Source organism: Notothenia rossii (assembly GCF_949606895.1).
Source record: "Notothenia rossii genome assembly, chromosome: 7".
Classification (NCBI taxonomy): Eukaryota; Metazoa; Chordata; class Actinopteri; order Perciformes; family Nototheniidae; genus Notothenia; species Notothenia rossii.
In genome coordinates, this window is record NC_136905.1 from 3,221,151 (window position 1) to 3,234,854 (window position 13,704).

General features: G+C 39.8%; 2 protein-coding genes across 2 annotated transcripts in view; one reads left to right on the forward strand and one right to left on the reverse strand.

The window, feature by feature from the left end:
* Nucleotides 1-13,704, reverse strand: part of LOC307012830 (uncharacterized protein) — a 271,685-nt gene that overhangs the window by 250,450 nt on the left and 7,531 nt on the right. The window lies entirely within an intron of this gene.
* LOC307047691 (NACHT, LRR and PYD domains-containing protein 12-like) overlaps nt 131-13,704 on the forward strand; it is a 57,718-nt gene continuing 44,144 nt past the window's right edge. The window contains exons 1-2 of the mRNA XM_079694807.1: nt 131-2,309; nt 2,633-2,789. Of these exons, the coding sequence (XP_079550933.1) occupies nt 2,665-2,789 (125 nt within the window). The 5' untranslated portion in view covers nt 131-2,309; nt 2,633-2,664. The remainder of the gene's footprint in view (nt 2,310-2,632; nt 2,790-13,704) is intronic.

Consider the following 13,704-nt stretch of genomic DNA (forward strand, 5'->3'; position numbering starts at 1 on the left):
TATATTTGACTTACTGCTACTAACCGTTTTTGACCAGGTGTTTTATACAAGCTTAATGAGAGACAATACAGGTGAATATGTATAACTTTTTACAACCCTCTGTTAAAAGCTTCAGAATATAGTATGAAAAAAGAAAAACAGCCTTTAGAGATATGGATTGTGGCATTCATTCATTTTGTAAACACTACGATAGGATAAAACATGTTTTAAAACACAACACGTGATTAATTTATTCCCAAATAAATATTTTTGTAGAATAAACAAAAAACAATAAAATGCTGACAAATCACTTTATTGAATCAAAGGAGTAGAAACGTTATTAAATTGTATTTAGAGATTTAAGATTTAAAATAGATATATGTTTTAATTGTGGTTGTGACTTGTGTATATATTTTCAGTTTAGCTGAACTGTGGTTGTTTTCATCAACAAGTTAAATATTCTCTGGCCTGATTTATTTGAGAAAAGTAAACTACATACTTTTTACACTCAAAAGCTAAAATATAATGGAATAAAAAGTACAATATGAATCTCTGAGAAGTAGTGGAGTATAAAGCTGCGTAAAGGTGAATACCCAAGTAAAGTAAAGGTGCATTAATAGAGATTAAGTACAGTACTTGATCCACCACTGTTTAATAGGTTAGCCAAAAAGTCCATGGCAACGGTGCAGCTATAAAAGCCAGTCACTATGGCAACAGTCAGACCCTCCTATACATCGTTGGTCAGACCGGGCTGGCTGTGCTCAGGTGAGCGAGAGTCATAAACCTATAAAGTCGATTTAAGAGAAAGTAATTATATTGACATTCAGAGTAATTATTGATATGTTCTGAGATATATGTGTTAATATTGACTTTTTTTTAAATGTGTTAATATTGATTGAAACATTTTATTCGGGTCAAAGTTTAACCGTTGGTCAGTTAATGGTTATTTAGTTCAGCTAAAGTTTATTAGCAGCCTCTTTGTCAGGTTACTTTGATAATAGTTGTATTTTACAATGAATAGAGTTACTGAGACCGGGCTTTTGTATTTCTCCAGACCTCAAAGTGCTTGTTAGTAATTGAATCATCTTTGAAACCTCGGAGCCGCTAGTATTTCTTGTTGGAGTTTAACGGTTAGCCGTTAGCCTTTTTTAAAACAGAGGCTGTCTGCTGTCAAATTCAAACCCCCGGATGTGCACCGGCCGTTGAAGCCCATATTTGGAATGTCCGTTGCGGCCAAACGGCGGTATTACAGCGTCAGTTACGTCGGTAAATCAGCATATAATTTATTTTTTGAGCAAAATAAACTACCCGGCACGAACACTTGTGTAGTCCTTATTAAAATCATGAGGGGCTAAAAGCTGTAACATGCTCTAAAATCGAGTTATTTTCTCTGTTCATCTGACTGACGGGGATTTAAGGGAAACTCAACTGCGCATGCTCTATGGGCCCGCGTAAGGGTACTTTCTGAATCTACAGTCGCTCCACTTCGGCCTTCATTCGCCACTGAGACATTTTCACAGGAATGAACGGAGTATCCAGTTCTCTTTAATACATATTTGACAGGGTTACTACCCACTATTGTACTACACTACATCTCAAAAGGTAAGTATTGTATTCTTTTTACTTACATACATTTTCTCATTCCTTTCCTGTCCAGTGAAAAACACTTATCTCCAGAGGACTTTGAATGTTTGTGATTAATTTAAGAATTAAGTAGCCTATTCCTTCATGTGCTGTGGAAATTCTCCTCCTTCTTAATCTAAGTACATTCTTTTAAAAGCCTCTTGGATCAGCAGGAAAATGCAGAACGACAAAAGCTGGAAAAAAATACATTTTCTTCTGAAATAATTGTGAGATGTTCTCAGAAGAAAGAGCTAAACAATTTTGATGATCTTATATAATATGATGCATTGCTGCAGATTAAACAAGCCAATGCTTATCTTAAAAGTAAAAACATCTAGAGCAATAAAATGCATCATACACATTAACGCAGCAGTAATATTAATCCACAACCATTATATAAAATATGAACCATTTTACTGCACAGGGTTTGATACAGGATGTTTACTTGTACTGGGATGTTTTCACTCTGTGGTATTATTATGTTTATTTCAATAACTTTGTTGTGCTTGTTTTTTCTGTTTTACTGACATTTGTACTTGGAACTGAGAGCAGCTGAACATACAAATAAAATCCCTGTATGTGTACCTGTCCAGGTGATGAGGCTGTTCATGAAACAGAGGGAGGAGCTGCAGACAGGTGAGGGTGTGAAAGAATTTCAGACTGCCAGACTCCATTTTACACTTTGTTAGCAGGAGGAGGAAAACACGGTGAGTGTTAAAACCAGGCTCTGCTAGTTTTTTTTTAACACATTAACGGTTTACTCTGTTGAACTGTATGTCAGAAAATACGTATTCTATAAAATCAACATCCTGGAGTCCAAGGTGATATCTTCAAATGTTGTAAACTTTTGTATTTCCTGGTTTGTGAGTCATCAAAGCAACATAACATGTAACAGCACAACGCAGTCAAAATGGAGAGCAGCCTGTCTGAAGTCTGACGGATTTGTTGTATTGATTCCAAAGTTTATCCTAATGATGATTTTGATTGAAACAAGTGTGTTATTATAATGTGTGTGTCTGTGTGTCTGCAGTGTTACCGGTTTTTCCTCTCAGACTGGAGAAGATGAGTGATTTAAAAGATGAGGAAGAGGACACATCTCAAGTCTCCAGATGTCTGTCTCTGAAGAGTGAGCAGTCTAAAGATGGACCTCCAGACACCAGTGATGCACCTGGACCCTCAGATAGGAAGTAAGAGTCTGTTTCTACTGTAACCTGAAGAGGATTCGGCTTTTATATCATCTGATAATCTGAACTGTTCTTTAATAACAACATTCGTACAGTAAAGTAAACACTGTAGAATACAATAAAGAAACACAGTTGATTACAGTAAAGAAGTTGAATTGATCTATTGCTCTGCTCCATGGTTTTACCAGCGATAATAAATAATCTACTTTGGTAAAATCATTTTTCACATTTGGCATTTACAGGGATGCAAACTTGTCACCTTTCGGCGAGATTCGCCGTTTTGAATCCAAAATAGGTCGTTTGTGTGATTCATGTAGATCTGCGATAAAAATATTTTTGGGGTATGGGGGGTTCTGGGACCCGGAGTAATCTGCGGCCGCGAGCTGTTATGTGCCATCATCAGAGGCGCGGGAAGGTATTTTGAGTGGGGGTGCTGAGGTGCTGGACTCCAGTGAACACTATTACGCACAAAAGCACTCCCCACAGGCAAACACAGAGTACACCCGCGACTGTTACAATGAAGGCTCGATAATCAGCTCACGGCATATAGGCAGGGGTAAAGTGCTATTTTTTACGAGTGAGGAGCGGCCTCACCTGCTCTAGGGGGGTCCGGGGGGATGCTCCCCCTGGAAGATTTTTTTTAAATATTGAAGTTGAAAGCATCAATCTGGTGCACTTTGAGAGCAACATTAAGAGATCTATGGATACATCTCTCAACACCCAGATGAAACACAACTGTAAGCAGATGTTCTTTTTCTTTATGGATATTTTACAAATCACTCCCCTTTCAAACTGTATTCTTGTTTTACTGCCATATAGTATTTCATAACTGTTTTTCCTTTATTCTCTTTTTTTTTTTTATAACTATAATGATCATATGAAGGTGTGCCGCGGAAATAATCTTTTGAATAATTTGTGACCAAACCGTTTGAGACCCACTGAGATAACTTAGACTAAAGTTAACTATCTAAACACTCAGAGAGAGAGTCTCTCTCTCTCTCTCTCCCTCTCTCCCTCTCCCTCTCCCTCCCTCTCTCTCTCCCTCTCTCTCTCTCCCTCACACTAAATGTGCTATTTCCGCACACACAGGGCCGAGCTTGAATGACACAAGCACACTTTTATTTCCATGCAACTCTCTGATTGGTCTGGTGTATTGCCTCTGTTGCATTCACTGAACACGGGAAATTACAGTCCTGCCGTCCTTTCTAGTGTCTTGATGAGGTTCACGTAAAGCACGGTTAATGTATTATATTATTGAGGTAGAATTGTCCGGCGCTACAGAAAAAGCATTCGGGGCAGGCCAAAATATTATTTTACCAACAACATGGAATTTATTGGCTACATATTACACAGATTATGCACAGCGGGAGGCGGGAGCAGCAATAACCGTCAAATAATAATTCAGACAGGGGAGCTCCGCACCCCCTGCCTGCCGCTATGGGGTGCTGCAGCGCCCTCAGCACCCCCCTTCCCGCGCCCATGGCCATCATGACACGCATGGTGTTCTTTTTTTATATATTATAATGAAGTACGAGCTGTGTGCTCGAGTCTTCCTGCCTGTCGGCCCTGAGCTTCATGGATGTATAATAAGGCTCTACTGCTCCGAGATGATGGTCTAGCTTCAGCAGCTACATTACCTACGGTGCATTCGTTAATATTAACTGTGCGGTCCGGAGTCACTGTGGCACAGACTGGACCGCTGGTGAACAGCTGTTAGAACGGGCCGTTCAGGTGTTCAGAGTAGAGCTCCCTGTCAGAGCAGCAGAGCGTGATTTGCACTGAAAAGTTTTTCTTTCCCAATATTATTTAAAGGCCATGTAATGCATCTTACACAGGTGTTTTTTAACATGTAGTTTAGATATCACCAGAATAAAAATAAATAAAAATGTTTAAAGTTTGGTCATAATTAAATGACATATACGTTAAAAACCGATGTTGGTTCCGAAGTTTGCCGAGTACGCCACCGATCACTCCCGAAAGAGCGGTGACGTCACACATGGCAAACATTGACATTTTATAAAATCAGTCCAAATGGCAAGCAACGCGATAACTTCAGACAGCGACAGCGATCATTCAAGCTCAGATTCGGTGGGTTATCTGGATTCAGTTACAGAAGTAGAGAGTGAACCAGCTAGCCTTTCACTTCAAGGCATCTTGCCTTATCAGTACGAGCCTCCTTCCCGGCAATCGAACAACGAGGCAGAAACTTGTGAAAGAGAAGCGGATTCCGCAGCCGGCGAGACTCGAGTCGGCAATACCGAATGGTACATTCTGTTTTATTTAATTTGACCTGCACTAAATGTCGATCTTAATTTGTCATCTGTTCCTCACACGTCCGTCAGATATTGTTTTTTTTTAATGTTATGTACAATATTCAGGTGTACATGTCAATGCTGTGAAAGCATGCCCACTGCAGATGAATGTGTATGCTGCAGAGAGATCTGGCAGGTGATGGAACAAATAGACAGTTTGCAACCAGATAGAAGACACCGACGAGAAACCAAGGTGCATTATTAGCCACCCAGGCTTTAGAGAAGGCTGTCTCAGTGTTTGGACACTGAAAATAGCGTATCTTCAGTACAAACAACAACACAGAGCAGTTGATGGCCCACTACACCAGTAAGTACATATTGATTGACCCAACTGCCTATTGCAGCTTTGCTTTCATATAATACTTTTAGTCGCTACAGATATGGTACACTTTTAAAGATACCATTAAACTCTTTCAGTCAAAAACAGCTTGGCTTTTATTTTTTCTGTGTATGCAAGTTCAATGTATGCTTGGGAAAAGAAACAACTACACATGTGAGGAAATATATAAGAGGTCTATGATTCTGTCAAGCAGTCATGTACAACCTCATATTTATTTTGTACAAGTAAAATACAAATATCATGTTATAAGCCAATTTGTAACCATTGCTACATAATAGTACTACATAACATTTTATTTTTCTCCAAATATATTTATAATCTGTATACTTTTTTTTCATTAGGAAGTATCGATATACAGCTTATCGACAGTTTGTACGTTGGTGCTGGGGTGTACTCGGCCCAAAAATCAGAGTCCCGCTGCATGTGCAGTAACCGAGATACGGAAGACTTACCCTGAACCGGGAGGCCGCTATCAGGGATTTCAATGGCCAAATCTGTAATTTGACATAAGTCATGCAGCTGAACCGGTTAAAATGGTTTTGCATGATGTAAATAATTTACAAAGTACATCATTTACAATATTATTTTTCCAAAGAAACATGTAAATATAACATTTTCCAAATCACAAGTTTGTAAGATTGTACTAATTTACTGTTTGATAAATAAAAAAGGGTTCTTTTGTTAATTTTTCACTTGTAACATTTGATCTTTATTGCAGTGTACATTAGTCTATTTTGGTATATGTGCGAGCCCACAAATAATTAAAAGTGATAAAAATAATAAAGATATTCAGACGTAATTCATTTTTGGCCTTACTTATTTCACTTCAACTTTTATATATTTCAGTCACTAGGCAAGTTCACTGTACTCTGGTGACATTTAGCTCAAGCTGGCATAACACCTGTAGTACCTTAATTCTGACCCGAGTTTTGTGCACAATCTTCCAGCACCCATGATCAATGTTTATAGCAATCAGGAAACATTCACAGCTCAAAAGTATTTTTAAATTCTTAGGGCTTTAATTCAGCTTCTCTACTAATGATAGTAATATATTTAATGCTAATCTGATCAACCAGAAGAAAGTAGAACCTGGATGTTGGAACACTGTGCCTACTGGTTCAGTAGAAGTGCATTGCACGAAATGTAGGTCCCGACACCCCACCAACAAGCACAGACATAAACAGCAGAATGTAATGTATTAGGCAATAATATCAGTGATATGAGTGAGTAGAAACAATTTCAACAAAAGAAAAATGTATAATATTGATGGCTGATCACCAGAGCATTCAATAACCAGTTTGACAGTCTGCCAGGTATTATGTTAATACAGTACATAAGCATAGAGATATTGTCAATTTTATTTGAAGTACACTATTATGAAGTATCACCCATAGATACAAGAAAAGTTTTTGTACAAAATTAAAAGGAACTGTTTACACAAGATAAGAACCACACCACAAAAGAAAGCAGGAATCTTATTTCAAAGCAATGATTAAAGATAGTCTAGTAAACACTGTTACTGGTTAATGAACCGAGACCTGTGCTGACGCACTGCCTCATCTTTATCGGGGTGGTCCATCTCTGAGGCCAAAGGTTGTGGTTCTTGGTCACGGACTTCTTGGATGGACTCTCTCAAGTCCTGTGGCGAGTCAGAATAGGCTTGCAGAAGATCTTCAAGAATGTTTGTTGTGTACTCTAAAAATAATAGAATAGTTTAGCAGGGTCGGAATGCTCATGTGTTACTGTATTGGTAATTTGGTATATTAAAATCTGTCCCCTATCTAAACTTACTATATGTTGCTGTTGTCTTTTCCTTGCGTAATGAATGTTGACCCTTTTTGAACTTTGGGAAACGGATTGTGAAACGCTCTTGGCCCTCTCGAGTCACAGCCTGTAGTCTTGCACTGTTTTCGTTGTAGTGTAGTGCTGCCAAGTAGTACCTGAAATAAATATTTAAAACGATTATTTCTTATGTAGACTGAACAATTACAGAAAATATAGAATCAAAGTATCCCTAAAACACAATTAAAAGAAATCCATTTAGTACCAGATTATCATTAGTTACCTAGCAAGCTGACAGAGCCACATGAATCCTGTATGCTTCGGTGCAAAGCGAATGATTAAACTATGGAATGCTTCCAGAGATGATGTTTGGTATGTACTCGAGATCTTCTTGATGTCCTTAAGTACATGGGGATTGGTTAAGATGTCATTCAGCAGCTCAGCTGGCTTAGATCCTGCAATAAATAGTTTACATTTTTAGGGAAAGAGATTAACACCAGGACTGCTGCCTGGGTAGGTGGCTTTCTGATTTGGCAACAAAATTTGACTCTTAATTTTGCCTTTAAATTATTCCAGTATGTGCAAAAACATTTTCCATGTACCTGGTTTAAGCCATTGTTTATTTCTGTTGTCACCTAGTAAATGGGCATGGTCACACATGGGGTATATCTCGGTATCATGCCCATGTATGTCTTGCACATGGTTAGCAACAGACTTCCACTTTTCCCATAACAAGTCAGCCTGCCCTTCTGGAACTGTCCCTGCGACATAGTACATATGGTGAATGATCGATTTCTTCCACAAACCAACATCTTCACAACCCTTCTTTTTGGCGAGGGCATCGATCTTTTTACCAAGTCCTGTAATTAAAAGATTCAATTAATTACCAACATACATGTAGCAAAGAAGCATACGTATATAATACAACACAAATGTACAATAATCTAATAAATTCAGTTCTACTTCCATAATGAGCACACAAATTCACACCTTTCGCTATATGCCATGCATCGAAGTGATGTTTCAGCTCTGCTGTGCGGGGGTTGTGCGGAGTCTCTTCTCTCAGGTACTTTGCAATAGATTTGTGCCTGTCAGTTACCATAGATGCGACATCCAGCTCATGCGTCTCGGTCAGGAGTGTCAGACACCTCTTCAAGCCCTCGAGCTCAGAAGCATTGCTGCTGGTTACCTCATTGCTCTGAATAACGACATAAACAACATTGGTAATATGTCATCATTGTTCTATACTGTATTTGTATGGTGGTTTCATACCTTGCATTCATTAGTATTAAGTTAGAAGTGTGGTAAATTGTACTGTACCATGTACAAGAATATTACTACATGTACTTAATTCACTAACTATTTACCTGGACTAGTTGGGTATCCAGCACTTTGTTGATCCTTTGTTCGATCCCCGTGTAGCCTCCATATTTGGCCGAGTGGCCAGGGCTGTCACAACGACCATCCCCTGTCAGATGTATGCCACCTTCCATGCCTTTGAGTCTCTCCACAAGACTCGTCTGTTCTGTTTGCCAGGTGTTGACTATGGATGGGATGATGTAGGATGATTGATGACGATGGTAGGTATTGCGGCTAATCCTGCAAACTTTCATGATGTCAAACACCCTTAGAGTCTTGGAGGGTAGACTTCCTGACAACAAAATTGATGCCGACATGATCAGATTTCCAACAGGAAGTTGATTGAGAAATGGCTGGCTGTTCCTTACTCTTGTGTATTTACAGTTTCCACATTTCTGCCTGATCTGCACTAAACTGCCAATGTTGTTAACAACCTCGCTAGAACTTGATCCAGCACAAATTGGGCAATACTGGAACAGCTCCAACAAATTGGCCTCAAAGACGAAATACTTCTTGTCTTGTGCATATTTCCTGGGGCATTTGTGCAAAAGTTCTTCTTGCCTTTGTCTGGAAGCAAAAAAACTTTATCAATGATGTGTTTTGTTACAAGTACATTAATGTAAATCTGTTTATATTATTTTCATTACCTTCTAACTAAACTATGGTATGTTCACACACAACTAACCTATCTTCTTCACATATCTCCTCCTCTTTTTCCTGTAATGCCTCATCAATCGACAGCTCCGAAGGCTTGTAGTCAGAGTCAGAGTCATCTTTGATGGGTGTCTGATCAGCGTCGAATACAAGTGTAGCACAACCTTTCTTTTGTGTTGACACTGTTGGTGTAGATGCACTTTCTTGCTCTTCATACTGTGTACATGCATCAACCATGATAACTGGATCTGTTGAGGTCCCTGTAAATTGGAAATGATAGTAACCATAACATTGTCCAACACATGGAATGTCAAAAGTGATACTGAGACACATGATAACTACAATTCACCAATCTATATTTTGTAACTGTTTTCTTCTGTACCTTTGCTTCTATAGTAAGGTCTTGTTCGAGTTGAGCACTGTGTGCTTGCCTCAGATCTATGTGGCAATGTTCTTTCAGTCACCGAAGCTGCAGCAGGATCTTCTAGCAAATTAGATTCCATATAAACAACTGAGTTGCTCGAGACATGATCCTGTTCTGTCAGCAACTGGAACCAAAAACAAACAGTTAAAAATACCTAACAAATTCAGGGATGGATCCTGCAGCAATCATGTTGGTCTCAAAACGTTTAGCTTTGAATGAGACAGACATATGCACACAAGCTAATTCTATTTTATTTAGGCACACATCTTAACAACTCAAATTCTTACTATTTATGTATGTTTCCCCAGAAATGGGTTGAATAATTTAAATCACACTTTTATCATAGGCCCCACAAATACAGCACACCAAACTCTCATAGATCTACATTTGTTTTCAGTCTAAAACAAAACAAAACATATTAATTTGATATAAATGAAATAACACATACCCTTGCCACCTCTAATTTGGAAACAGCCCTTCTAGGATGTGGGCATATTTCACTTGTTTTCGTTTTTTTTGCCTGACGAAGTGAAGAAACTGTCAACATTGCTGGCAGTCGTTGCCGACGAACATGCAGCAGATCTGGCTCTCTTTGCGCCTGATGCTTTTGGAGTTTCGGCCGGTCTTTCAGGGTTTATGGTGGGTACAGCATCTAACTTAAGCGTTTTTTCTGTCTTGTAGCCTAATTCCACCATCAAAGCTCCTTCAAAACTGTTTGGGGTGAAATGGCTACCACATATCACAGCTTGTGATTTCTCGTGCGGCGGATGAAAGTTCGCTCTTTTGGTCTGGACAAAACGGATCCACTGACGTCTAACAGTCGTGTTTTTCGGAAATTCGTGTACACTGTGACCTGACAGGCTTGAATTACCACAAAACTGAACTACACATCGCTTCACCATCATGAATTGTTGGATAAAAAAAGTTTAGCGAGGTCCGGTTACACACATGTTGAGCGAAAATAGCGGAAGGATACAAAACAAACAATCCAGACGAGGCTGGTGTTTGCCACGTGTGACGTCACACAGCTGGGTTAATGGCTGGCAAGCTTTTTGCTACCGGAGCGGAATAACACGGGAAAGTGGCACACATTTCATGTTATTTGGGGGGTATTTATGGAAAGAATCATTGATGTTGATATGTCAAATGAAAAAGTGGAAAGTGATGAAGCGATTTATTAACACAGAATAACGTTTATATTGGACATTACATGGACTTTAAGGAATCGTTGAGCTAGCTAACTAGCATACATTGTCACTATCTGCTAACGTTAGCTTTAGCCTTCGTTTTCAAATAGTTTTTTTCATAGGCTATAAACGGAGGCGGTATAAGTATATATATCTTGTACTTGAGTAAAAGTAGAAGCACTCAGATCTGGTACTAGAGTAAAAGTAGAAGTACTCAGATATTGTAGTAAAAGTAGAAGTACTCAGGTCTTGTAGTTGAGTCAAAGCTGCATTCACACCGCAGGACTTTCCCTGGTACCTTGGTTCTTTAGTTCCGTTAGTACCAATAATGTCGCGTTCACACCGCCGGGACTATTCAGTGCCGGGAACTCTTTTGGCCATTTTCAGTCCCTGCTAGAGAGGTGGTACGAACCTGGTGATAAAAGAGTGCCAATTTCTATTCTATTTCTATTGGCTGGGCGAATTGCAAACCACGCCCCGTTAGACTCTGAATTTTTTTTGTTAGGCAGCCATTTTTTTCCTTGCTACAAAACCACATCCACACCTGAGCGAGTCGTTTTTTTGTACTTTAAAGCAGTTATGACCACACGTACTACAACACCGGAGGGTGGAATGATGAGGAAGTGTCGGCGCTTCAGGCAATTTACTCTGAGGAAGGGATGCAGCAGCTTCTACAGAAAGCAGTTCCCAACTCCAAATGTTTTGAGCGATGTTCGCAAAAGCTACTTGAGCTGGGAATCGTGCACAGTGCACACGGATGCCGGTTAAAAATAAAGAAAACCGCCTCATGTACAGTGGGTGGGCTTTATACCCCCTCCCCGGTGTAGTTCTAATCCTCTCGTTTTTTTTGTACTCGCCGTGAAGTGGTTTTGCGGCCTGCCAGTAAACTCAGAGAAGAAGAAGAAGAAGTGACGTCAGCGTAATCTTGCCTCAGGGAAAGTACTGCGGTGTGAATGCGATTGGCACTAGCCCCCTGGCGGATTCAGTGTATTGGTACTTTAGTGCCGGCACTAAAGTACGGCAAGTCCTGCGGTGTGAAAGCGGCTAAAAGTACTCAGGTCTTGTACTTGAGTAAAAGTAGAAGTAACAGCAGGGCTGACAACACTCACGCATTGAGCTTAGGGCTGCAACTAACGATTATTTTGGTAGTCGACTAATCGGTCGATTATTTTTTCGATTAGTCGACTAATCTAACGATTATTTCTGTCACACCCTCCATCTCTGCTTCCTGTTTCGGCTCCTTTTCCGGGCTCCAGTGCATGTTTTACCTCAAGTCTGCACACCTGTGAATGTCACCCTGTTGTCCAGTCCCAGGATCAATTCAATCGCATTTTATTCTTGTCATTTCGCAGACCCTTGTTAATTATTATTTTAAGTTTGGAATTAATTACAGCGTCCATAAAGCTCTAGTGTGCTCTACTACGCTGTAAGCTTGGCGCTGTTTAGCAGCTCGTTGGTGGACACGCAGCCTCAACATAACTGAAATAGCGTTTGCTTAGCAAGCATTAACCATGAGACGTTCTGTTTTCCAACATGTAAGCTAACGTAAACATGACTATGGCTAACTTGCTCAAACTTACCCATGATCCAAAGTAGCAGACCTCACGGTTCCAGGGTGCTTGCGTTTTAAATGCTCGTGCATCACTGTAGTGCTGCCGTGGAATGCCAATTCCCCTTTACAAATTCTGCATTTCACTGACTTCTTTGGCTTGTCGTCTGTGAAATACTCCCACACTTTCGAAACTCTCGGTCTCGCTTTTTTGAGCTCTTCATCACCCTCATTCTCTCTCCTTTCCGCCATCGTTCGTATTCTTTCTTCTTTGTTGTTAGTACAGAATGCAGTCATGGCAGACAATGGAGAGTATACTGCCCCCAGCACTTCCTGTAGTGCATTGCAGTTACAAATGAACATTTGCGCAATTTTGAATTAACGTTACCGGCTCTCTGATTGTTTTTATACGACGCGTCGACACTAAAATTCCGCGTCGACGAATTTTTATGATCGACGTCGTCGATTATGTCGACTAATCGTTGCAGCCCTAATTGAGCTTGAGAATCACGCAATTAACCCATATCTCACTCACTCACGCCACACTTGCCTTTCCTCATTCTAAGTTTTCGTCCAAAAATAAATGTATATCAAAATAAAGAGAAGGAACAGCAAACCGAGCGGTCTACCAAATGAGACCGTCTTCTGGCTAGTTCATTAAAGTTGGAACGATATTGGGAGATTCAGATTTCACGGATCAATAACTCATGAACAAAACGTTATTCAGACACAAATGACGTCTCCTAAGTACCGTGGTAGGGTTGACGACGAACTACAATCACATTTTGATCAAAAAAAGCCAATACGCGCCGTCCTCCGAGCTGGACACATTACATTGGTCTCTATCCGCAGCCGGAGAAGAAACGAGTGCTCAGGGACCGTCTGCAAAGTGCAACTCCGAAAAAAGAGAATACAATAATATTCAATCACTATTATACAGCTTATTACTACCAAACTCACTACACACATCAATAGTCTCCTGGTGGTCATACTACAGCAAGGAGTTTCGAAGAATATGCTTTTGAATAATTTTGGGGAATATTTATAATGTAAAATCTTCAATAAATATGGCTGAATAACTTTACTATTAGCCTATAGTATACAGTATTTCTACCAAACTCACTATTTGCATTGTTGTTGTTAGCATCTGGTTAGCTTAACGGATATTAAAAGCTGTTTCTAAAACAATGAGAGGGAGAGCGCTCTCCTGTCAGACTGAGAGCTAACTACAGCTCAGTGAGGTAAGGGGCTCTCTGTTTAGATAGTTAACTTTAGTCTAGTTATCTCAGTGGCAACTTTTATGAATGCATC